Source organism: Drosophila montana, unplaced genomic scaffold, assembly GCF_035044405.1.
Source record: "Drosophila montana isolate Dmon_TW-CO22-7 unplaced genomic scaffold, ASM3504440v1 contig_1455_1, whole genome shotgun sequence".
NCBI lineage: Eukaryota > Metazoa > Arthropoda > Insecta > Diptera > Drosophilidae > Drosophila > Drosophila montana.
This window is the reverse complement of record NW_026996406.1, coordinates 1,414,939-1,440,317: the sequence shown is the minus strand read 5'-3', so window position 1 is coordinate 1,440,317 and position 25,379 is coordinate 1,414,939. Positions and strand designations below refer to the sequence as shown.

Sequence of the window (25,379 nt, the reverse complement as noted above, 5' to 3'; positions counted from 1 at the left end):
AAACTATTCTCTTTAATATAGAGGTTGACAAATAAACAGAAGAGAGTGGGAATAGGTCTAGAATGGAGTATAGAATAATATAAGCTAAGGGTAGAAGATATTTCTTACTTCTTCCATGTGTACACGATAAGGAATTAAATTATGTAAACTAAAACTATTATAAAGAGTTAAAGGTCACAAGTCGGAAGTGTCCGACAAGGGATACCCGAAACCTTTTTCTCCCAAAGGGATACACTAGCATTGATAAAAATAAATAATATTTTTAAAAAATGAAAGGGCTTAATGGGTTTAAAGTATGTATATACCTAAATGTTATTTTATTTTCCTTGTACAGGATCCATTTACCGAGCACAATAAGAATCCAGATAAAGTTCATCTAAATAGACTTATTCGATACATGAAAATCGAGTAAACGACATAATATCACATATAACACCAACACTTGATATCTAGAGAAATGCCTTTGGTCTAGCTGGCCTTATTCCAACAAAAGCATTTGTGGACCTAGAACAACAACCTTCTACAAACAGAGAAGGGAGTACCTACATTTGGTTATAGCATAAACTTACATAGATACAAATGACAAAAACACGAGTTAGAGATACCAAATTTGGTGTAAAGAATATCTTAGAGAACCAGAATACTTAACTTATTCAATAGCATTTGAATAACTTTTTGGGAGGTATTGTCTTGGGCTTTGTAATTTACATGCATTTGAATATCATGTTTATGGTCCAAAAAGTTCATAAAGATCGGCCGATAAACATCTCAGTTATTTGAGTACATATTTCATAGAGTGTGTGAATAGGGGAAAGGGAAGCTAAAATGTTATTCGAGGTATCTGCTAGTCGAGCACTCTTACTTCTTGGCACTGTTTTGAACTATCTCAAGAGCTGCCTTATCTGGAAACCCAAAAAAACTTAAAGCAGAACCTTTTTCAGGAAAACAATCAATTTATTTAAAATTTAATATCGCTGCTTAGGCAACGGGGGCGACGGGCAAATGGGCGCCCGAGGGCTGGAAACCGTTCTCGTCGGCGATGTAGTTGACCACGTAGGTCTGACCATCATCGGCAACGAAGGAGAATGAGCCCTGAACGGAAATAGCCTCTTGTTCTGTGCCAATGTTCTTCAGCTGACCCTGTTCGTCCTTTTTGGTGCCATCGGATGTCTCCAAACTGTAGTTGTGAGAGCAAAGGATCAGCAAAGGCTTGAAGCTTCCAAAATTCGTATGGCTTACCCATATTTGTAGCTTTCTGGCTGGACATCTGAGTCCTGACGCAGAATTTTGACATCATCAACAGGCGCTGCCAGGGCCAGGGCGAAGAGGGCGACGAAGACAATGAGGAACTTCATGTTTAGATATTGTGTAGCGCGTTTGAGGCTTCAAAGGTAACTATGCTTTAACTAGCCGCTTGTCTGCGTATTTATAGTGGATCTTGCGGGGTCCATTAGGCATAACAAAAACAATACTCTATCCAAAAAAAAAATAATGAAAAAAAATGCTGAAAAACTAGTTTAATATATACGTACGACTTGGCCAACTAAAATGCAAACTTAAAATCGTAACAATTGATTTAGTAGCGAAATGAATATTAATTTAAACTTGAAATAAACTACATAAATGACTATGTATTCATGTCGGCCCATAAATGGATCTTGTCTCGCCGTCAAGCAGGCCTACATGGCAAACATGCAAATTTAAACAAGAATGGAAACAGACTACATACTAATAGGGCATATATCTATAGATATATAGAAACCTTTGCAAACGCATGTCAAATGTTCGCAAAAGCAGATCCAATTCTTTCCAATTCTCTACTATTTTTATGGAGCAACATGTTTGAGTTGATTATTTGCAAATTCGGTGGAGCCGCATTCATAATTGTAAAAGAAATAAAAATAAAACGTGATCTGGGCAACGTCTACGAGAAGTTGCGAAGTTAATTAAAACTATTTTCAAGCCAAACTTGTTGGTCGCTTAAATTTTTGTTCATTTGAGAAACAAGGCAAATATAGATATATATAGTTTTTAATTTACATATGGAATTCCTTTTTTAAGATTTTTTTTGCAACGTAATTTGTGTAAGTATTAGACTATTTCTTATTACAGTCAAGGTTGCAAAAATATTTAGAACAAATCCGATACGACATTGAATTTAACATGAACCGAACCATATTTCATCAATAAATAAAATAGGAATTTGGGTATAGAATATATTTGAAATGTTCTAGTTTGAATCGCAATTGATATGACGAATCTGTTTCAGATTGGTTTGAGACTTAAAGAAGACTACAGAATGTATATTCCTTTTACAGGCACGATTCCATTTGCTGTCCTCCCGTTCAATATACAGCGCATCTTTTAGTCGAGCAAACTTGACTCGACTTAAGACTTTTGTTTGAATTTCAATTATTTGTTCGCTCTTTTTAGATTTTGTGTGCAGTCCTCATAGCTTACAGGGGCGACAATTAACACATGTCGGCCTCAGCACAGATATTCACAAGCCCATGTAGGAAAAAAACAATCAGAAAAGCAACTAAGGGAGTTGCCTAGGAACAGCCCAACAAGTAGATACCCTAGATGACCTGTGCTCCCTCTTCGATTAGTCTCAAACTATGGCAAATATGTTCTTAAAGAACTCCGTTGTTTATTGTCCGATCTTGATGAAATTTTCAGGGCATAAACATGGCAACGGAATATGTGTGGATACCAAAGTCCAAGACGCTGCCGCCAAGAATGCATCCATTTTCAATTTTAAGAAGAACGCAGCAAAATATTCAAATAGTGAAATATTCTGGATGTGTCTATACTCCACTAGGAACTACAACCCAAATATGGTGAGTCCAGCTTTTATAAGAAACGAGATATGGTCAAAAAACATGGCTCGACTCAAGTTTATATATAGTTTATAAGGTTGATGATGCCTCCTTTTACCTGCAGAAAGCATTTCCCCACAAGCATGATACCCTTTTCCGACAATTCCAATGGGTTTAGGGTATCAGAAAATAATTATGTATAAACAAATAATGTGCTAATTGTATTTATTAGCTGCTGTTGTCGCCTTTCGGTTGAGCTACCCGCTATAAAAGCCAACTCGTATGGCCAAGAGCTGCAAATTATATTCGGCAGCCGATCAAGAAGACATCAATAGGAACATGAAGTGCGCCCTGGTCTACCTCTGCCTGTGCCTGTGCCTGGCCCTGTGCTCGGCTGCGCCCACGAACGACGCGACAATCGTGTCCCAATCATCGGATGTGCAGCCCGATGGCTACAAATTGCAGCTGGAGACGAGCGACGGGACCAAGCGCAACGAAGAGGGCATCCTCAAGAATCCTGGCACCGACAATGAGGCACTCGCTGTGAAGGGCGCCTTCTCCTACGTGGGCGATGATGGCGTCACCTATTCGGTGAGCTATGTCGCCGATGAGAACGGCTTTCAGCCCGAAGGCGCGCACATACCGCATGTCTAGCGGGGCGTGGCAATTAGCTTAAGCGAAAGCCTGTTATATAGTTTTTATAATAAATGAGAAAAGCATTTGAGAAAAGTCCAAAAAGTACGAGTATCGAAATTCAATTTTAATGCGATTAACAATTACAAAGCACGACACTAACTTCACTCACTGACTGACTGACTGACTGACTGACTGACCGGATGATTGACTGACTGACCGAATGACTGACTGACTGATGCACAGCACAACCAACTTAGAGACTAAACAAATAATGAGCTTATCCATCGGTTATCCAGTGTGTGTGTGTGCGGTGTGGGTGTGTATTACTTGGGTATGTGCGCACCCTCCGGCTGGAATCCATTCTCATCGGCCACAAAGTTAATGGTATAGGTCTGTCCATCGGGCGCCACCCAGCTGACGGATCCGCGCACGGACAGGGATTCGTTCTCGGTGCCCGCATTGTTGACCACCGCCTCCTCGGTGCGCGTGGTGCCGTCGCTTAGCTTATAGCTGAACTTGTAGCCGCCAATGCCAATGTTATCCGACTCGTATTCCACCACCTCGACATCGCCCTGGGGTCGAGCCGTGCAGCAGGCGGCGGCCAGCAGCAGCAAACCAACGACTAGCATCTGTTCAAGGATACAATGAAACGGCAAACAATTGATTGTTCACGGGTTATCGGTGATCGGTTATCGGTTATCGTTTATCGTTATCGGTTATCGGTTATCCATTTACCATTTTCATCATCTTGTCGAGCGTTTCGTGTGTGCGTTGCGTTCACTTGTGTCCGTTGAGACAATCGAGCGTCCAATGTTGCTAATGCCGCATCTTCGCTGCATTTTTATAGCCCGCATTCACAGATTTTGCCAACGTCATAAATTTTGCACAATTGTGCGGCAGTAGCACATACAGAGACGCGACTCTCGCGGCCGTCCGGTAATGTATTTAATTTACCAACAGTTCACCAATAGCCGCCAGCCTCAAAGTCGCTGCGACAAGTAACATTTAAAGCGAATCTTCGACGGCGACATTACCAAATGCACATTCTGGCTTAATAACTATTCGATGCACTTGGGCCAAATGCCTTTAAATGCACTGGCTAAATATATATAAAGGGGTTTAGCGAGAAAGTGAAATGTGTCAAGGGAAGTAACAGCCCACGATTCGAACTCTAAATTTGTTTACCAATGCAAATATATATACACTATAATATATACTTTTATATATCCATGTCAATTTCCTTTCGCAAATAATGTTTAGGCTACTTTTAATAGGTATCCACTTAAATTATGAATAAAAAAGGATTCGAACCTCCAATTTTATTGCTAACAAACAACTTTGCATACTGCAAATAGTTTTCTTATAAAATCAAGAAAACAAGTTTGATTTCATTTATAACTGGTACAAAAATTATTTAAAAAATTTTTAAATTAATTATTATTTTATTATTTATCCCCTTTTATATTTTTGAGTTTGGAAACTTTACAATTAAATTCCCTTTTCTCTTTACAAATTTTCCCTTTTAAAAAAACGTTAACAGAAATAAAAAAAAAATCTCCCTATTATTATAATATTATTTACTTTGGCTTGCTCCAAGGCAATTAACAATTCAATTTATGATCCTCCTGAAATTTATTAAATAATAAAAAAATAGAGCTTGATTTATTTAAAACTTGAACAGAAATAATTAAATAGAGTAGAATAGAATAGAGTGAATACGATTTTTGGTTTTAGACAATTCACAATTTAATTTCCTTTTCTTCAATATATTACGACTCTCCTCGAGAATCTTCACACTTAAATATTTGTTTATAAATTAGCAACAAAACAATCAATAAACAAATACAAAAAAAAGCAAAAAATTCCAACTAAAATGCCTTAAGAATAATAAGAAAATAGAAACTTTTCCAGCTAAGAAAGACATCGAGTCTATAGAAGTTCCAAATAATGTTTAAAGATTCTAATTTAGTTAGAAATTAAAAATTGTCATAAATCATGTTAAACTTTGTCGTATAAATAGAAAAAATTGTGAGCAACAACAGCAATAAGTTCATAAGCTGAAAGTGTATCTGGAATTCGTAGTAAAATCTTTAAGTAGCCGAATGTCGGTTTAATGAATGCGTAAATAGTTTGTCTTTTGTACAATATGTAAACACCATACTAGCCGATGGTTTATTGCCCAAGTATCTAGATATTCAATGTGTTTTAATGTTTAATAATTTTAGTCAAGCTGCTGACCCATCAGCATTTAGCCGAGGCTCTCGCAGCTTAACTGGCAACAGTTTAACTGGCAGCTGGCAGCCAACAGTTAACAGAGGGCCGCAAGTTCATATCAAGTCCGAAATAATTCTACATATGTATGTATATGCTCTGCTGTGTATGGTCGACTGGCAATCGGAAAAACCAGCAACGTGCTTGACTCTTGACATATGCAACGGCCTTTGCAGCCAGCTTCGGATTGATGTCTCTGGCAACTGCAGCGGATCTCGCCACATACACCTATTCACGTATTCAGCATCTTTCGTATCTTCATTTGGTTTTTGTATTTTCCAATTTATTCCACCTTCGTTGACCGCTACAAGTCGCCAAAGAAGCAGCAGCAGCAGCAGCAGCAGCAGCAGCAGCAGAAGAAGCAGCTACAAATTGGCAAGCCAGTCAATCGAGTTTTTGGACACTTTTTTTTTTTCCAACTAAGGCGACCTTTTCCCAATACCCGATACCCAAAACTTTGGGCAGCCAGTCAACTGGTCTATGCCCAGGACATTCTCCAGCTGACATTGACCACAAGATAATCCATCCATTTAACATTTAACAGATTGTTAGATCGGATTACGCTAGTCGGTACTAGCTGGCATACTAGCTATAAACACAGTTAATTTTTAGCTAGTTAACTTCCTGCATTATTGTATATGGTATTCTGAATGTCTTCTTGATGTTTAATTACCAACTTGTGCTTAAGACGCAAGTTATTAAAAGACTAGTTTCAAAGTGTACTTAATGACCTTCTGCTTCGCAACAATATCCAGAAATTAATTTCAAAAACTTTGCGCATCGCAGTTCTTATACCCAAAGAAAATTGCAACCCCAAACCAAATCATGTATATATATATATATATATTGTCTTGTTCCGTCTGTCCGTTGGCAAAATCCTAAAATTTGAAATATATATTTTCGTAATGCATATATAATTTTATCGTCATCTCCTCGCATTTCCATAACAACAAGAAATCTCAATTTGACGAAATGATTTTTTTTAAGAATTACTAGAAAATTACACTAAGTAAAACATATACAAATTTGTTTAAACACTTTTGCTTTAAGTTATATATTTCATAGATTTGCAGCCCTTTTACCACAAATTATTATATATTATATATTGGTGTTAAGCTTTTTAGATGGGTAAGAATTAGTTAAGTTATTGCGAACCAACCCCCAAAAATTTGCCAGAACAAACATCTTTTAATTTAAATTAAAATAAAACATGTCTACCAAAAATGTTAAAGATATCTTTTGATTAAGGTTACCCTAATCTAAAAGAAAGAATAATCGGTTTAATAAAACAATGTCGTATCCGATTTGGTATTTAGGTTATCGTAGGGTGTATACAGATTAAAATAATTGCACTCTTTTGATGCCTTTTGAATATACTAATTCCCACCAAAGTAAGAAAAATCGACGAAGATCTCTTGCTTTGTTATAAGCACACTTTGGTATGCCATATATAAGAAATGAAAATTTCACAGGAATCGGACTATAAGCACCGAAAGTTTATCAAGAGAGAATTTCTTGAGGGTGAGGGTTGGTGCTTGTGTGGCTTTGTGTCTGTGCGTTTGCTTTTGCTTAAGTACGTTAAAGGGAAGATATATATAAACATTTTCTCTCTCTCTAAATATTACGACAAGGCATAATCTACTTTTCTACTAATATAGTCAAAAAGACGTAAGATAAACAAGTCCGACTAACTTTGGCTAGTTCGTATTGCAACAAAGTTGTCTGATTTGTTTTTGGCCTAATGCCTCCTGTGTTTGTAGTTAATAAAATTGCGGTTAACTAAGTTGATTATAGATAGATAATCAGTTAGATAATCAGTCAATCCTTGAAAAATATCCTTGTGATTGATTGTGATGTTAGTTGCTGAATGGATATGGCTAAATGGTTCAAAATGGCTAACATATAGAAATGCAAATGGGTTTTTTTTTTTGGAAAACAATTTATTTAAAATTTAATATCGCTTCTTAGGCAACGGGGGCGACGGGCAGATGAGCGCCCTGGGGCTGGTAACCGTTCTCGTCGGCGATGTAGTTGATGGAGTAGGTCTGACCATCATCGGCAACGAAGGAGAACGAGCCCTTGACGACAACAGCCTGCTCTTCTCCGATCTGCTTCAGATCACCCTGGGCCTCAGAGACAGTACCATCATCCAGCTGCAGGCTGTAGTAGGGAATGTAAAGGATCAGCAAATGTTTGTTTTGCTCGAAATGACGAGATGAGAGACTTGGAGACTTACGCATTTTTGAAGCCAGTTGGGCTGACATCTGATTCTTGACGCAATACAACAGCATCTTTCTGTGGTGGCGCTGCCAAAGCCAGGGCGAAGAGGGCGACGAAGGCGATGAGGAACTTCATGTTTAGATATTGTGTAGTGCGTTTGAGATATCAAAGGTAACTATGCTTTTTAGGGCTGAACGTGTGCGTATTTATAGCAAAAAACAGATGGTCGCTTTATGTGGACAACAAAAGCGCAAAACTAGTTTAATGCTAAAGATGACCGAAAATTCACAACTTAAATTTAAAATGCATATATCGCTGCTTCAAATTTAATTATACATATACATATGTATATACTTATATATATATATATATATACATATATATTGTGCGCAAAGACGTCAGCATATTCCAAATACAAATTTTATGCTTATGCAAATTGAAGGCGTTGCTTCAAATCCCGCGCCTTTCAACTCATTCGACATTCTCTTTATACATTGGTAAGAAAGTTTCCGAATTCTTAAAAGAGTTACATAATCGCCGCGTTCTATTTACATACATATATTTATGCCTGTCTCTGCTTTCTATCTGCTTCTTGTCTGAACTTCACTGTCCCTTTCCAGACACAGATACCGAGTTGCGTCTTCAGACTTCAGATTAAGATGCTCGCATCTTCAAGGTCAGCGCCACTGTCTGATTATCTGGTTGGCAACCCGCACGCACGCACAGCCAGATCTTGGCCAGACTCTGACAGACGGGCAGACAGACAGACGGACGGACGGCCAGACAGACGAAGAGTTGGGGCTACCGGTTCTTCGAGTGTGCGGCGACATCTTTTCATACCCTTGCTGTGAGTACTTTAAGTTTGTCATGGCGTGTGTAACACATAGAAGAAGATGAAGTATATATATTCTTGATAAGTGTTAACAGTTGGGTCGATATAGCCAGATTCCGCTTTCTGTTTGTTTCTATGCCAAGTAGTCTCTCAAGTAGTCAAGCTATCCTCATCAAACTTTCCATACATCCGTATCTATAGCACATATATTGAAACCGGCCTGATCGGACCAATATATAGTTGTCTTTGACCTCCTTTTGTATTTCCTTTTATCAAGCTATCTTCAACAAACTCTGCACTCACAAGCTTCCCCCAATCCCCATGTAAAGTAGGGTACTCAATCTTCGGCTTTTCAAAGGTATTTATTCTTACTGGTTTTCTTTCGGCTTGACTTCTTTTTTTAGTACGGCTTTGGCATCAGCTCGTCTTTGAGGGGCCACTTAAATTAGCACTTGCGCGTTAATGGCAATGTCTTAAAGCCAAGTTTTGTTTTTGTTTTTCGCCCCACACTCCCCCCCCAAACACTTCGCTGCCTTCGTTCTAGCCCCGCTCAATGGGTTTATTTACATAGTCTGTGTGCGTATTGCAATTTCAATATGTAAATGTCACGCTGCCATCGACAGAGCCTTATGGGTTTTTTTAATTGCTTAACCGCAGTATCGCAACATGTGCGAATACGCCACAAAATAATTCAATTAACTTGAGACCAGGTTATGAAGCAGTCGTCGCAGGAGCATACGAATTGGTAATTCGTTTCCGATTTTGGAAGCAAATTCAATGTCTACGTTAAGTGCATACTTTTAGTCAGAGCCAAATTGGGGTCGGACGTAGAAGTGACTATCTCCGAAACTCTCAGGTATATATACTCTGGTCAGGAGTACATCAAGACACATTTCTCTGACAAACTATAACAGCCAAAAGCCCTAAATTTAAAAATGTTCCCATATCAAGTTTATATTCAAATAATCGAAAGTTCGTCAGACTAGATATATGTATATCAGTGAGAAGAGATTTCAGTTAATATCGATAAAAGCAGATTTGAACAAATATCGATTAAGAGACATACTTAATTAATATCGATAAGAAATTTTTGAAATTTCGATTAAAAGGAATTTCAATAAATATCGATAAAAGAGATTTCCCATCGATAAAAAGAGATTTTAATTAGTATCTATAAAAAGAGATATCAGTAAGTATCGATAAAAAGAGATGTCAAAAAATATCGATTTAAAAATATCGATATCGATAAATTTCCTGTGCCGTCATTGAACATAAATCGGGGATAACAAGATAATAAACCTATTAAATCCTATTAATTTATTAAATCCTATTAAAAAATCAAGTTGGTTGATATGCCGAGGGTCTGATCCCTAGATGAGCCCATAGTGTTTGAATCCGAATCGATAGAGTTAGTCGTGGCGATCCTGGCAAGGTTATGGAAGTGTTAGACCTATTTTAGTAAAAAGTACACTTAATTATAGTCAAACCTCGCTCATATCCCTGCAAGTCTGGCAAAAACATACCTTCTTATGCACCCAGCGAGCAGAACTATCGATTGGCATTTAAAAAATGTTCAGGATTCAACTCAAACCAAGGAATATCATAATGTCCTTAGATCCAAAGGAAGTTCATGTTCTGCAGCCTTAGAATATTCAATGAAAATCCATAAGGCAGATGCTTGCTATTCTAACGCACTATTGCTTTTGAACATCTGCAAGAATTTGATTAAGTTGGAGTTTACGATTTGCAAACAAATTTATATATTTGCAGCTTCTCAAAAAACCAAGCACAAGAGTATGCAGTTAAAAATTATATAAATTTCACGCTCAGCGCCAAAGTATGGGATAGCTTGACGCCAAGCCCTGATTGTTTTTACGTAAAAAAATATGTTTGTATGTATATACAAATTTATACGCAATACTAGAAAAATTGCCCGACGTCGCCCGGCTAAAAAGAATAAAATACATCCTATTATTTTAACTTTTTGTAAATAATAATTATTTACAATAACAAGTTAGAAAATTGAAAATAACTTTTGAATTGGAAACGGCAACCTCACGCTTGTTAGTTCGACTCTTAAACACCTTAGTCAAGAATATATCACGTTGATGTTCTTTTAGTCAAACTTTGACGAACTTCTTCGCTCATTTGAAGATTAAATATTATCCAAACCATGTTACGCTCAAAAAAGGCTCTTAACCTCGTAATGCTTCTCGTTTAGTGAATAAGTCACGAGAAATTGTTGTTTATATATATATATACATATATATATATCAATAGATTTATAATGCAGTTTTCAAGAGTCTAGTCGTATGACCATTTTCTCCAGATATGGATGATCGACAATTCTTATGAGCGCAGTTCATTTAAACTCAAAATTAAAATTATTAATTTCAATTTTGGTCTGAAAAGCCAACTAGTCAACGACTAAGCTCTTAATTGCTTCCGGCCTCTCTTAGCCACACACGATCATATAAAATGACACAAAATATATATAAATTAAATATTTAAAAATGTTTTGAAAAGTCACTTCATTCAAACACTTTTTCTAACAAGTTGTCTGCCAGTAAGTTTATGATCAGTTATGCGAATCGGTTTGTTTTGTTTTGTTGTTGATTAATTATTATTAGCCAAACGATAGACGATTCTACTTTAAATCTCAGTAAACTGATCATTTCCAATGAAATATTATCCAACTATAATCCGCACTTGATTTACTTTAGATATTGACACTAGTACAGATTTGTTTATCGTCTTTCAATTATTTTATTGAATTGCATTTTGTTTTAATTTAACTCTAATCGGAAACCATAGAAAAAGCACCTAAACTAATACGTAGAACAAACATTAACACAAACTTGCCTAAAACTGGGGAAAACCTCAAAGTCTTGCCTTGAGCTAAGTCTAAATAAAAAACAAAACAAATGAGAAACTCAGCCAGCCAGCGATGACAAAGATTTCGGTGACAATTTGCGATTCTTGAGACCCGGACGACGCGAGGGTCGAGCGTTTCGGGCAAAATTGTTGGCATTCTGTATATCCTCAGGCGTGGAGCGATCATTGATCAGCTCGCCCACCTCATCGCGATGTGTGCCATTTGGCAGCGTATAACTGAAAGAGTTCAGAATTAGAGACCACATTTCGCTTGCCGCTTGCCGCTGCACCTCTACAGCTCCAGCTTACCCGAACTCGTAGCCCTGACGCGTGGGTATATAGCTGAACTGTTCGATAATCACATCGCCCAGCTGAATGTCCAGCACGGTGCCAGGTGCATATGAGGCGATGGCGCCGTTCTCTCTGCCACAAAGAACACTGGCGAGCAGCAGCAGCAGCAGACACCTGCTTATAATTGACATCGTGTGTTCACAGTTGCAACCGTCGGCCCTCACAGCTGGCTGTGAATTGAAGCCAAACTCACTGCTCATCATGGGGCACACATTATGTTCGCGACGAGGCCAAACCAAAAGCCAAAACCAAAAAAAGCGCTGAGTAAGCCCGGAGGTGCTGGTAACACGATTGCTTCATCCATTGCCGTCCAGTTTACTTTTGTATTTGCATAAGGAAAGCAGCCAAAGAAAAAACCAAATAATAGACAAACAACAACAAATTCAAGACAGCCAACATACATCACATACAACCGCTGCATGTTGAGTTAAAAAACCATTTAAGAAACATAACACATCAAAGAAAAGCTTTTCCGACGCTCTCAATGCCCTATAACATAAGCAATGCGGGGGGCTTACATGTTGTACAAAAACAAACCACAAATCATTCATAAACAAAACACACAAAAACTGAGCTAGCCGCAGCACCAAATGCCCTAACAACGGCAGAGTTCGTACGGATCGTATATACCAATTATTTATGTGCTTAAAAAGCTTTGTGTAAACTTAAAAGCTTTTTTTAATGTGCTTAAAATACGCTACTTAATTTATTGGAATTTAAAGCGATATATTTATAAAGAAGACTGGTATATGTGCAACAACAAAAGTTACAAACAGGTTCACCTAGCCTATATGCCCGCTACAATGACAACAGCTTAGTAATCACAGATCCATTAATCAAATGCTCTCTCAGCGAAGCTTAACGCTTAAAGCTTAGCATTTTCAGCAACCACAATTTTCGAGCTTTTAAGTCGCGCTTTGTAAACTGAAAGCTTTTTATACTGTGTAAGAGTATAAACTTACGAATAGGGTATATTAACTCATAACTCATCAACAATTTGGCATATCGATCTCAGGGAATAGGACATCTTATATTTAAATAATTGAGAATTTTGACTATTCACATCGCAGCGACGTGATCCAATAGTATGTAAGCCTTGTTATTGGTTCTTTAAGCCCCGAAATGATCCACAAAACTAAAAATCGATCGCCTGTTAAATGCACAAACCATTTAAGTAACTAATTTGTATAGGTTCATTGAAAATTCAACGAACTTCAATTGTTTGTTGAACAGACGAAGATTTCTGAATACACAATATGTCATAATAAAGTTAGTATATACTGTCAGAAATTGCTCGTCATACAAAACATAGATGGGACAGTTAGAACAAAAACAGTTAGCCATTCATTTTCTGTAGTTCAGGTCCCCCGTCGACTTCGTTTTTGTTCGGCTGCAAAACTCGCTCTCTTGTTCAGAGAGCAAGAGAGTGAGAGAGCCATTTGCTTTGTGTGATAGAACACAGCAGATGTTTTTATTTCGCTTCCACTACAGGAAACTGCTTTGGCAGTGCTCTCACAGCTCTCTCATTAATTTCTAAAGACAATTAAAATGTATCAGTCGGGGGACCTGATGTACAAAAAATGAATGGCTGCAAAGTTTTGTTCTAGCTGTCCCATCTATAGTTTGTATGGTTAGTTAACAAAAAAAAACAATAAAGGCAGAATTAAATTGAAAGAGTATTATGGTAAAAAACCATTCATTTTCCATTTCCTTGCTTATTATTCTACAATTTTTTTTAAATTTTTTTCTTGGTGAATAATAAACTTGTATGCAAATCAATCAAATTTTGTTGAATTTGAGCCGCTGATTTTTTCTTACTAGTTCAACGCGGAGACACCGACGCCAAACAGGCTCATGACGTCATATTTGCAAAATATAATTATGTGGCAGCGTAATTTTTGTTGCTGTATAACCATTTTGATAACGATTTGAAATAGTTGGTTTTAGCTCAACTCCGCCTTTTTCGACCCAAAGCTTCAGTCAAGACAAACTCTTCTATACATATGTATAGATTTGCATATAGATTTACGACTAATTATCATGCTTTTATTTTAAATTGATCACAATAAAGATTTAAGTACATTCTAAGCCTTATCCCCTGCCGTTTTCACCTTGTGTGCCGTCACATACGGCTGAAATCCGTTCTTGTTCGCCTTATAGAGCACCTTGTACTCATAGCCGTCCGCGGATATGAAGCTATAGCCGCCCCGATATTCCACAGGCTTTTGGGTCTGCTCCCCGTTCGGCTGCTCGGTTGTCTCCAGATCGGGATGCACTTTCACCTTGTAGGTAATATCCTCCGAGCGCTGATAGCCGTTCTCTGTCTGAAAGCTATGCAGCAGTTGGTCTATATATTAGGAATATGCTGCTATGCTGGGAATATGTGTGTGGAGCTTACCCAAAATGCAGCTCCTCCTCGCGTTCCTCATCCTCCACGGGCGCAGCCGCAGCCAAAGCCAGCGACAGCAACAACAAACCGAGTGGCAACTGTACATGAAAAAAAAATTAGTTAATAACTAAAAGAAAATAACGCACAATTTGTCAATTTTATTTACTTACCAATTTCATTGCAATTGTATTAAATAATTCAATTATAATAATATTAAATAACTTTTACTGTCTTTCAAGAGCTATTTCTAATTCTCAGCCTCTGCTCGTCTGCGTTTCTTGATGCCAACTAAAGCCAGATGGGCTGCGCCAGCGGCTCAGATGAGCAAATCAGCCGAAATAAGTCTAAAAGATAACCAAAACAAATATCTGAGCGGCAAGCCTTAGTCAAACCATGAGATTGCGTCATAGTTTATGGCCCAACTTTTGTTCTAAGCCGGAGCCAAAAAAAAACGCCACAACAACAACAACAACAACATATGAAGAAAGCTAACTACAACATTTGAAGCGGGTTCTTGTCGTATTTAAACTTTAAATTAAATCATCTCTAGCTATACGATCAATAAATTCAGCTCGAGTATTAAAACATTGTGTTGCGCTCATTGGACAAACTTTCGCTTTGTTTTTTCTTTACTCAAATTCTAAATTTAATAGATGGTGCAATATGATTTAAGCCCCAATAAACTTTTGAAGCCTTGAAACTGATATTAAACAGAAACCAGATTCTGCATTTAAAATGCTTTTGTTCAACTATTTTTTTTATTTTGCTTCTTTTCTTTTTTGTGAAAATATCATGTACTCATCTTTTTTAACATTTTAGAAGCCGAAATAGTATTTTAATAGTATTTAATTATTATTTTAAATATTTATGTATTTATATATATGTAACAACTGTATTAATCAAAATATGTATAGAATTCCTTCTCAAAATAGTTAAGACTGGTCTAATTGGGAGTGCCTGACTAGGAGATACCCTAACCACAGCTTTCTTCTTTACACAAACATACGCACGAACAAACACCTCTGAGCTTCTTTTTCCCTTTGCCCCACACCATGTATGAGGAAATGCAGTCTTGATTAACTTCGGTGCTTATAGTCCGATCATCAATATATTTTCAGGGCTTATATATGGCAAGTCTATATATACTAAAGGCCATAGCTCTAAAATAAGGAAAGTATCTAACAAGATTTTTGTTATTGAATATAATTTATATATTGTCTATAATTTATCCAAAACGTGAACTATTTTAAATCTGCATATACCATACGAAAACCCATAATTTGGTTTATTTCTTATAACTCTTGAGTTATGTCTACAAATCGATTTCAATCATATATAGTAAGGTGTAATTTGGAATTCAAATCCTGTTCAAACTGAGAATCTAAATCTAAAATATACGATTCGTTGTTTATGGTTTTCCAAACCTTTAATAACTAGTAGATAATCAGTGCCCAGAGGGATATATATGCCGTACTTGAATTCATGAGAAGCGCAAAGGAGGGCAATATTCAAAACTTTTTTTTTATACGCTTGCAGAGGTAATTATAATTATGTTATGAAATGTGTAACGCATAGAAGAAGACATCTCCGACCCCATAAAGTATATATATTCTATATCAACATCAACAGTCGAGTCGATATAGCCATATCTCTGACTATCCGACTGTATGTTTCTATGCGAACTAGTCTCTCAGTTTTAAAGCTAGCGTCTTTTAGCTTTGCATAGGTCCGACTTTCTGTTGCAGGAAATACATATGTCGGATCAGACTACTATCTATCTATCGATCTAAATGAAGGTTATATCATGGCAAAATATTATATTTTACAACTTAGCTTTATTTTACAAAAGAGCTTTAGTATTATTTACGAGATTCTCATAAGGGTATTAGATCTTCGGCATAACAAAGATATGCTTACTTCTCGTTTTAGTTAAACTTTGATGAACCCCGCTTAGTGAAACTAGCCTAGTCAACAGTTGCTACGGCTCCCGTGATTGAGAAACACACATGCACATCTATTCGGGCTGTCAATGTGGGCTGCGGATAATTTATCAAAGAGTCTGCATCTAAATGTTTATTTAGGCGTGCTGAAGAACTTAATCGGACCGGACTGAGGCTGAAGAACCCCTAAGCCATCGAGGACTCGGCTAATATTCAGCGGTCGACAAGCGACAGGAATCGCAATTAGATCGTTGCGCTCTGTCAAAATGCACTTTATGAATTTGAGATTTTCCCGGTTGTGTTGGGTTTGGTTTTGGCAAATGCGGGCGCGAAATATGCGCAATGGGTGCGTAGCGAAATGACCACCGGATGCGTAGATGGAAATCTGCAAAATCGGTGGACGGGGAGCGACAATTGTTGGTTTAGGCAGCCGGTGCAGCGTTTGGTGCGAGCCAGCGAAACGGGTGTGCGGTGGTGGTTAGTTGGTGGATTGGCCGGGATTGGCCGGGATTGGCAGGGATTGGTTGCTTGGTGGCTGAGCTGGCCTGGTTGGTGGTTGCTTGGTGGCACAGCAACTGGCAACAGCTGACGCTATCGAACAGGTTCAAAAATCCACAGAGCCTGGGAATCCGTCAGCTGCGCGCCAGCACATTACAAGTAGAACAAGCTGGCAACAACATTGCCATTAGCTAGGCTCGGCTCGATGCCAGGACGACGGACGACCACCCTGGCATGCGGCAATATTAGCGGCATCACAGCCGGAGCTGGCAAATGATGAAGGTGGTTCGGCAAAAAGTTAATAGACGATTGACTAAAGCCGACAACTCCGCACTGTTCGCCAGGGGCTTAGCACCCCCCCCCCTCCCCCCTTATCTTTCTTCTTTTTTTTTTGGGTAAGGACAGGCAAAGTGCATTAGATGAGTGTGCGCACACACACACACACGGGGGGGGTTGCTGCTGCAGGTGTTGCCTGTGCCGTGCCTGATCCTTAACTGCACCATCCCCCTCCCTCTACCTCTCCCTGGCCCTTGCCGAATATTGCCTTTGAATTAAAAAAGTTTTGTTTGCGGCCTGGCCTGGTTTTGTTGTTTTTAGCGATTAGTTGCGGAACTGTAAGATTTTCTGTTGTAGCCCGAATTCTATACTCGATTTGTTAGAATTTAATCATTTGTTCGAATTAGCAATTGGGCTGTAATTTTTGTGTTACACAAACTATCCTTAGATAAGAAGCTAACATAAAAAAAAGGTAAAGTCTCTCTTTGGGACTTTTAGAATGTCCTATTCTCTTTTGAGTACAATATTATAATCTTTTTCGTAATTAAATTTTTTATTATTTTTTTTTTGGCCTTAAATATCATAAAAATAAAAGGTCTTTTATCCAATTTCCCAAGCTTTTTCAGTTGAAATATAATTTAGTAGAAGATAATATAATTTTTAAAAAGATGTTTCCAAATGTGCACTTACCCAAAAATACACAGCTACATCAATCATATTCCTGAAAGAAAAAAGAAAGAAGAGTTACTTATGTAGAGTAAAGCAGGAAAAAACAAGACAGTAAATTTAAATTAGAGTTCGAGTACAAATAAACCTATTAACATTGACAACGCAACTTGCAATAAGAGCATGAAAACCTGCCGGCCTTATATGGATGGAATCATGAGAATCGCATAGTAAGGCATTTAAAAGAACCTTATTTTTCATTGGCTGCACAACGGAAATTTAATTTGGTTTGCACATATTCGTAGTTACATACATACATTACTACATAAACCCATACATACATACATATATACATATCCTATATAGACATAGGTCAAAATTTCCCACCCCCATAACTCGGTCAAAACTCAACCGATATTCACGTGGTTTAGATTTTTGTTCATGGTTTAGCCTCTAGATCAATTTTGCATCAAAATCTGGCAACATTATTTTTGGTAGAAATTCATGTACAAATGGTACCCTCAAATATCCTATATAGACATAGGTCGAAATTTCCCACCCCCATAACTCGGTCAAAACTCACCCGATTTTTATAAGGTTTTGATTTTTGTTCATGGTTTGGGCTCTAGATCAATTTTGCATCAATATCTGGCAACATTATTTTTGGTAGAAATTCATGTACAAATGGTACCCTCAAATATCCTATATAGACACAGGTCGAAATTTCCCACCCCATAACTCGGTCAAAACTCAACCGATATTCACGTGGTTTAGATTTTTGTTCATGGTTTAGCCTCTAGATCAATTTTGCATCAAAATATGGCAACATTATTTATGGTCGAAATTCATGTACAAATGGTACCCTCAAATATCCTATATAGACACAGGTCGAAATTTCCCACCCCCATAACTCGGTCAAAACTCAACCGATATTCACGTGGTTTAGATTTTTGTTCATGGTTTAGCCTCTAGATCAATTTTGCATCAAAATCTGGCAACATTATTTTTGGTCGAAATTCATGTACAAATGGTACCCTCAAATATCCTATATAGACACAGGTCGAAATTTCCCACCCCCATAACTCGGTCAAAACTCACCCGATTTTTATAAGGTTTTGATTTTTGTTCATGGTTTGACCTCTACATCAATTTTGCATCTAAACCTGGAATCATTATATTTGGTCGAAATTCATGTGGAAAGGATACCCTCAAATATCCTATATAGACATAGGTCGAAATTTCCCACCCCCATAACTCGGTCAAAACTCACCCGATTTTTATAAGGTTTTGATTTTTGTTCATGGTTTGGCCTCTAGATCAATTGTGCATCTAAACCTGGCAGCATTATATTTGGTCGAAATTCATGTGAAAAGGATACCCTCAAATATCCTATATAGACATAGGTCGAAATTTCCCACCCCCATAACTCGGTCAAAACTCACCCGATTTTTATAAGGTTTTGATTTTTGTTCATGGTTTGGCCTCTAGATCAATTTTGCATCAAAATCTGGCAACATTATTTTTGGTCGAAATTCATGTACAAATGGTACCCTCAAATATCCAATATAGACACAGGTCGAAATTTTCCACCCCCATAACTCGGTCAAAACTCAACAGATTTTAACGTGGTTTGAATTTTTGTTAATGGTCGAAATTCATGTATTACCCTCTTATAAGTCATATTTGAATTAATGAGAATCGTATAGTAGGGCGATATTAACAATACGTTGACATGTTAAGATTACATGGCTACGATCACACTTTTGTGGTTTTGTTGACCACAATGAGCCCATCCACAGATCGAAACAAATTTGCCTTCGCCCAAAAATAATATATTAATTACTAATTTTTATAATTTAAAAATCTATAATATCTTATGCTGCAAGAGTTCTCTTCAACTTCGAGCAGTGTAGTCGCATTGGCCCAGTTTTCGGTTTTCATTTTCAAATGCAATTTGTATCCACGCACGTGACTGACCCCCGGGTGCAACAGGTTGTGGTCAAATGCAATTGTTGGCCATATAAAAGGCCAGCGTCGAACGGTCAGCTGCAACAGTTAGAAAGCGATATGGTACGGAGAACATTATTGATTGTTATGCTCATCTGCTTGGGCAGCCTGGTGGCAGCGGAGCCGGCGGGTTATCCGAGTGCGCGTCCACCAGCTCCTAAGCCGCCACGACCGCCTGCACCACCCAGCGGCAGCTATGGAGCACCTAGACAACCCAGCACCAGCTACGGAGCCCCGAAACCACCCAGCCCCAGCTACGGAGCCCCGAAGCCACCCAGCAGCAGCTATGGAGCACCGAAACCACCACCAGCTGCGCCTGCGCCGAAACCAGCTTATGGAGCGCCGCCCAGGAAGCCACCGCCAGCGCCACCTGCTCCGCCTCGCGACAGCTATGGACCTCCACCGACTAATCAGAACTATTTGCCGCCCTCGGGTGGTGGCGGCGGTGCACCAGGTGGTGGTGGTGGTGAAAGCATTCCCATTATCAAGCTTGAGTCCAAAGTGAACACCGATGGCTCCTACAAGGTAAGTAAAGTGGATTTAACCTCCTGCAATTCTCATCTATTCAATCCTTGCAAGTACGAATATGAAACGGGCAATGGCATCCAGGCCGAGGAGATGGGCTATTTGAAAAACGCTGGCGTCGAGGGCGCCGAGGCACAGGTGGCCGAGGGCTCCTTCTCCTACAGCAGTCCCGAGGGTCAGAGCATCTCGTTGACCTACATTGCGGACGAGAACGGTTTCCAGCCGCAGGGCGATCATCTGCCCACACCGCCGCCCATACCCGTCGAGATACAGGAGGCACTCGATAAGCTGGCCGCCAGCGGCGGCTGTCATGATTGCGACGATCAAGGTGGAGGCGGCGGCGGCGGTGGCTACGCCTATCGCAGAAAGTAATTAAACGGCAACAAAAAAACAAATGGCAATAAACGCGGCTTTCAACAACAGGTCTTGGCCCACTTATTTTAAACAAGCAAACACCAAACTGAAATTGGCTTGAGCCAGGTGTCTGTTTCCGTGCCTCTGCCTCTGCCTTTGGCTCACTTTACTTAAGGGCTGCTCAAACCCATCCCCCCCCCCCTCACCCCCCTTGGCACACGCAACCCTGCGCGTCTGTGACTGTGTGACTGGCAACACATGTTTTTCGCCTTGTCCTGTTGATCGCATAGCCTCATATTAGCGGCGGGGTTGCTGGCTTTGCAATGATGAAAACATTAGTGTCGTAGCATATTTTACACAGCACAGGAGCGCACTCGCAACTTGTGCGGTTTGGGCCCAGGCAATAAAGGGGCGCTTGCCCTTTGCATAGAAAGAGTATATAGAATGCTGGCAGCAGTTACCTGATCTCAGTCGGGTCGAAAAAACTCCCAACCTTTTTTTCATTGATTAAAATTAAATATAAATTAGAACCAGCGACTTCTCAGGCTCGCAAGGCACACTGCCTTCTTGCACACAAACTTCATCAAACGTTTTGCCGAAGTCGAAATTTGGGAAGTAAAAAATTGCATGCATATTCTGTATTTCATCTTCTCGAAGACTTGAACCCTTAACTTCGTGCTCACTACGCTATTCAATCGACTGCTTTAAGCCTGTGAATGAATATATATGAATATATATGCAGCTGATAGTTAAAATTACTTTTTTAATAGCACAGACTATTAGACCTTCGTATCCCTACCACATCCCATAGATTAGCCGGAGGTTCGAACTCGGATTACCAATATTATTGTACATTATATTATATTATACTATATTAATATTATTAATATTACTGAATCGCTCAATCAAATTTCATCTAAATAAAAGCGACTTCCCCTTATCAGCAAGAACTTCTACAGAAAGTCGAATTTCAAATTTCGTGCGGCCTTGGGCCCATTTTGGCCCGCAAGCCGCTCAGGCAGTCGAAAATCACGACCCACCCTAAACCACAAATAGTAAAACGATACACACCAATATATTAAGGCATTATCAAAGAGGGTGGAAGGGTCGCCAGCAAAGGGGGGGAGAGAGGGGATGCGAATGCGATTTGTATATGGTGGCATTACAGCAACAACAACAACAATAGGAACAAGGACAACAAACGATCGTTTAATTTCAATTAAAAACATTCGCCCAAAAGCCAAAAAGAAAAAAGGACGAAGGGTGCCGGGCAGAGCCGGGCATTGGGTGTGAGAGGATTAGGCAAAGGAATACGCACACTTGCTAAAGGGGGCCCGCTTAGCCCTGGTGCTTAGTGCTTTAGTGCCAGAGTACATGATGTTGCACTTGCCGCGCAGCACCAGGAACGAGACCGAGACCGGGACCGGGACCAGGACCAACACCAGGCAAAAGGGATGCCCGGTCGGTCGGTCGGGCTGGTTGCTGCGAGCGAGCGAGCGAGATGGTCGCAAAGTGCGTAGCAATGTCAGCTTGGGCCGTGGCTGGCTGGGAATTCTTGCACTTGACGCCAGTTTCGGTGTTTTGACACTGCAAGCCGTAACAAATCCAAACAGGACGCGTTCGCTCGGGGGGGAGGCTGCGCGCCTGTATAAAAACAGCGCGTAAGTTCCAATTGGAACGCAGAATCGTCTACGAACGCGAGCGATGCACACGACGTCCCAACTCGACAATCTGGAGCTGGATGAGACAACGGCACAGGCACAGGGCCAAAAGCGAGCCAACAGCATGATCTTTCGCATCGAGCAGCTGCTCCCGGGCGGCACAACAACATCAACAACGACAACAACAACAGGAGCAGCCACAGCAACAACAACAAGTTCCGGCCAAGCTCCGCCTAAGCGAGCGCGGAGCAGCTTGCGGCCGGGCGTCTACACGGCCCAGTACACGCCCAAGGACACGTGCTCGGCTGGCGTGCCGACGGCTGCGCTGCTCAGCTCGATGGGCACGGGGGGCACGGGCACGTCGCTCAGCGATGCCCGTGTCCACTGCAGCCTGGTCAATGGGGAGCTGGCGCTGTCCGCGACGCTGTTGCGCCAGATCAAGCTCTCCGAGGACATTTACAGCTTCAATGCGCTGTTCGAGCTGCACGCGGGACAGTTGCGAATACGTCTGGTGCGGGATGTGGCGCGCGAGGATGAGATTGTGGCCTGGTTCGGCGAGGAGCTGGTGCTGCTCATGGGCATACCCTTCCTCACGCCGCTCAACATACAGGGTGAGTCGACACAAAGCGAGACATTTTTTTTCCCAAAGCTAATTGGAGATTTCTTGTTGATTAGGCAACAATCGCTACACCTGCCATCTGTGCCACCTGACCTTTGAGACGCCGCATCCGCTCAAGATACACCTGGCCCTCGGCTGCGGTCGCAGCGTTATGGATCTGCTCTGGATGCGTTTGCATTACGCACTGAAGTCGGCAGCACGTGCGCCCAGCACCAGCATGACATTGTCACCCACGCCGGCAACCTCTTCCACATCCTCGGCTTCGCCCAATCGTTCGCCGCCGCCGCCCACCCGCTTCTCCGCCTTTCGACCCATGGCCCATGCCCTGCAGTCGCTGCCGTTGCCTAGCCAGGCGCCGCCCCCGGGTGCACTCTCCTCGTACCTGCCGGCCATGGCGATGGGCGCACCGCTGTCGGCGCATCCGATGAACGCGGCCGCCCAGATCGAGGCGATAGTCAGCAATATGGGCGCCTCGAAGCAGGGCCATTTGTGCATCTACTGCGGCAAGGTCTACTCCCGCAAGTATGGCCTCAAGATACACATACGCACACACACGGGCTTCAAGCCGCTCAAGTGCAAGTTCTGTCTGCGTCCCTTCGGTGATCCCAGCAATCTCAACAAGCACGTGCGCCTCCATCTCCAGACACAGCCCAGCGGCGGCGGCGGCGGCGGCGTGGACGTCGCTGGGGCTGAGCCGGAGCTGGGCTTTCAGTGTCAGATATGCCACAAGACGCTCGCCCGGGCCAGAGATCTGCAGCGGCACATGGAGACGCGACATGCCACAAGCAGCACAACAACAGCAACAACAACAGCCACAGCAGCTACAACGGGCGGTGGAATGCCCAGTCATAGCTGAGGGCGTGCCACAGATTATTTATATATCAACACTTTAAGGCTGTGATAGGACGAGAAGAGGAAAGAGGAAGAGGAAATGTGGTCAATTTTACAACTGAGAATCTAAATATAAAATATACGATTCGTTTTTTTATGGTATTTCAAGCTTTTAATTACTAGTAATCAGTGCCCAGAGGGATAGAGGGGCCCTACTCGAATTCATGAGAATCGCAAAGAAGGGCAATATTCAAAAATACGTTATTTTTAATTTGCAAAGAGGTGGATGATAAACTTGATCAACATTTGGTATAAAAAAGCATGCATAGTGGGTAATAATCGGGGTAATTCCGATCTTGACTTGGCTAAGATTTATCTTAAAGTTTTAATCATCAATTTGTCTACTCCCAACTGCAGCCAGGGGAATGGACTCAGGCAATTGGTGAGTCGCATTAAAAAAAGCTCAGATATTAACAGATACAAAAGAAAGAAAGAATTAGATAATCGCGGGGGTTCGATCCCAAGACTTCGTTCCAGTTAGTCAGAAAAAACACTTGTATATAAATATATAGATATAATACATAAATAGCCTTGGGATGTTTGTAAATCATATAGATCTTAAAGTAATACCAAAAATTTAACATGTGAAAAGAATACATAAAAATAGGACTCGCTAAATGAATCAAATTGTTTAATCGCTTTATTCAATTCAATTTTTAATACGTAATCAAAGGTGCATTTCCATCGAATAATGCACAAATCGTATTTTCTATTCGATAATAAACGCTAATACTCGCTCACATGTACATATAATGATGTATATGTGAGTGTGTACATAAATAGATGAATACATTCAGGATTCCCCAAATGAATACTCTCTAACTCTCTCTCTCTCCCACTTGGCATTCAGACATTTGACGGGGTACAGCAAAGCAATCAATCACATGATGTATTTAGCTGTGCCAAAGCAGATCGTACTTAACTATGTATACATACATGTATGTATGTGTATGTGTGTGTGTGTGTGTGTGTGTGTGCAGGTAGAAAACTGTTGAGCAAAACATGTCCAAAATACAAGATTTACATATAGAGTAGTATATATGGTAAATAAAATGCGACGGTAAGTTAAGTATATAATATTAAATATAGTTATGTATGTAGTATAGATCGGAGCATAAAGTTAACTATATATTGTGGTTTCTCGATAATGGAACTAGTACATTACATTTCTTTGTTGTTTTTCTTGTTTTTTTTTTTTTGTCTTTGAAAGTTTAAACAAAATTTGTTTTAACACACGCTTTTTAAACAGTTTTAAGGCACTACCTCAAGGAATATCTATTCCAGAGTGTCCCTTGGGGGTTGTTTCAAGTAGTTTGTTTTTGTTTTTCTCTAGATCAGAAACTTAGCAGCAAGAATGATAATACAAATATGGTGTGTGTGTGTGTGTGTGTGTGTGTTGGTTTGGGTGTGTGTAACATTTATCACTGAAGCACTTATATATAGTTAAACCGTTATAGATATATATATATGTATGCAAGTTTTAGCTAATTTTGTTTCTTTACTTATTTTGGATATTTGACGATACGTTTGTGTTGGCTTTGAAGTCTCTA

General features: G+C 40.0%; 8 protein-coding genes across 8 annotated transcripts; 3 read left to right on the top strand and 5 right to left on the bottom strand.

The window, feature by feature from the left end:
- Positions 1 to 978: 978 nt before the first annotated feature.
- Positions 979 to 1,355, bottom strand: LOC135431400 (larval cuticle protein 65Ag1-like). Its single transcript, XM_064686539.1, has 2 exons — positions 1,240 to 1,355; positions 979 to 1,177 (listed from the first exon to the last, which is right to left on the bottom strand). Exons 1-2 carry the CDS (start codon positions 1,353 to 1,355, stop codon positions 979 to 981), a joined length of 315 nt encoding a protein of 104 aa, XP_064542609.1.
- Positions 1,356 to 3,145: 1,790 nt separating this feature from the next.
- LOC135431534 (cuticle protein CP14.6-like) lies at positions 3,146 to 3,546 on the top strand. The gene has a single exon (XM_064686727.1). It carries the CDS (start codon positions 3,159 to 3,161, stop codon positions 3,471 to 3,473), a length of 315 nt encoding a protein of 104 aa, XP_064542797.1. The 5' UTR covers positions 3,146 to 3,158; the 3' UTR covers positions 3,474 to 3,546.
- Positions 3,547 to 3,609: 63 nt separating this feature from the next.
- Acp65Aa (Adult cuticle protein 65Aa) lies at positions 3,610 to 4,090 on the bottom strand. Its single transcript, XM_064687263.1, has one exon. The coding sequence runs from the start codon at positions 4,082 to 4,084 to the stop codon at positions 3,779 to 3,781; it is 306 nt and encodes a 101-aa protein (XP_064543333.1). The 5' UTR covers positions 4,085 to 4,090; the 3' UTR covers positions 3,610 to 3,778.
- Positions 4,091 to 7,690: 3,600 nt separating this feature from the next.
- Positions 7,691 to 8,096, bottom strand: LOC135431810 (larval cuticle protein 65Ag1-like). Its single transcript, XM_064687142.1, has 2 exons — positions 7,963 to 8,096; positions 7,691 to 7,886 (listed from the first exon to the last, which is right to left on the bottom strand). Exons 1-2 carry the CDS (start codon positions 8,079 to 8,081, stop codon positions 7,691 to 7,693), a joined length of 315 nt encoding a protein of 104 aa, XP_064543212.1. The 5' UTR covers positions 8,082 to 8,096.
- Positions 8,097 to 11,520: 3,424 nt separating this feature from the next.
- LOC135431981 (uncharacterized) lies at positions 11,521 to 12,199 on the bottom strand. The gene is made up of 2 exons (XM_064687416.1): positions 11,962 to 12,199; positions 11,521 to 11,889 (listed from the first exon to the last, which is right to left on the bottom strand). The coding sequence occupies exons 1-2, from the start codon at positions 12,132 to 12,134 to the stop codon at positions 11,712 to 11,714; spliced, it is 351 nt and encodes a 116-aa protein (XP_064543486.1). The 5' UTR covers positions 12,135 to 12,199; the 3' UTR covers positions 11,521 to 11,711.
- A 1,888-nt stretch (positions 12,200 to 14,087) lies between these two features.
- On the bottom strand, positions 14,088 to 14,571 carry Cpr65Ay (Cuticular protein 65Ay). Its single transcript, XM_064688135.1, has 3 exons — positions 14,563 to 14,571; positions 14,402 to 14,490; positions 14,088 to 14,334 (listed from the first exon to the last, which is right to left on the bottom strand). Exons 1-3 carry the CDS (start codon positions 14,569 to 14,571, stop codon positions 14,088 to 14,090), a joined length of 345 nt encoding a protein of 114 aa, XP_064544205.1.
- A 5,295-nt stretch (positions 14,572 to 19,866) lies between these two features.
- Cpr65Az (Cuticular protein 65Az) lies at positions 19,867 to 20,676 on the top strand. The gene is made up of 3 exons (XM_064688124.1): positions 19,867 to 19,966; positions 20,072 to 20,304; positions 20,359 to 20,676. Exons 1-3 carry the CDS (start codon positions 19,867 to 19,869, stop codon positions 20,674 to 20,676), a joined length of 651 nt encoding a protein of 216 aa, XP_064544194.1.
- Positions 20,677 to 22,362: 1,686 nt separating this feature from the next.
- Prdm13 (PR/SET domain 13) lies at positions 22,363 to 23,794 on the top strand. Its single transcript, XM_064688115.1, has 2 exons — positions 22,363 to 22,930; positions 22,995 to 23,794. The coding sequence occupies exons 1-2, from the start codon at positions 22,363 to 22,365 to the stop codon at positions 23,792 to 23,794; spliced, it is 1,368 nt and encodes a 455-aa protein (XP_064544185.1).
- Positions 23,795 to 25,379: the final 1,585 nt, after the last annotated feature.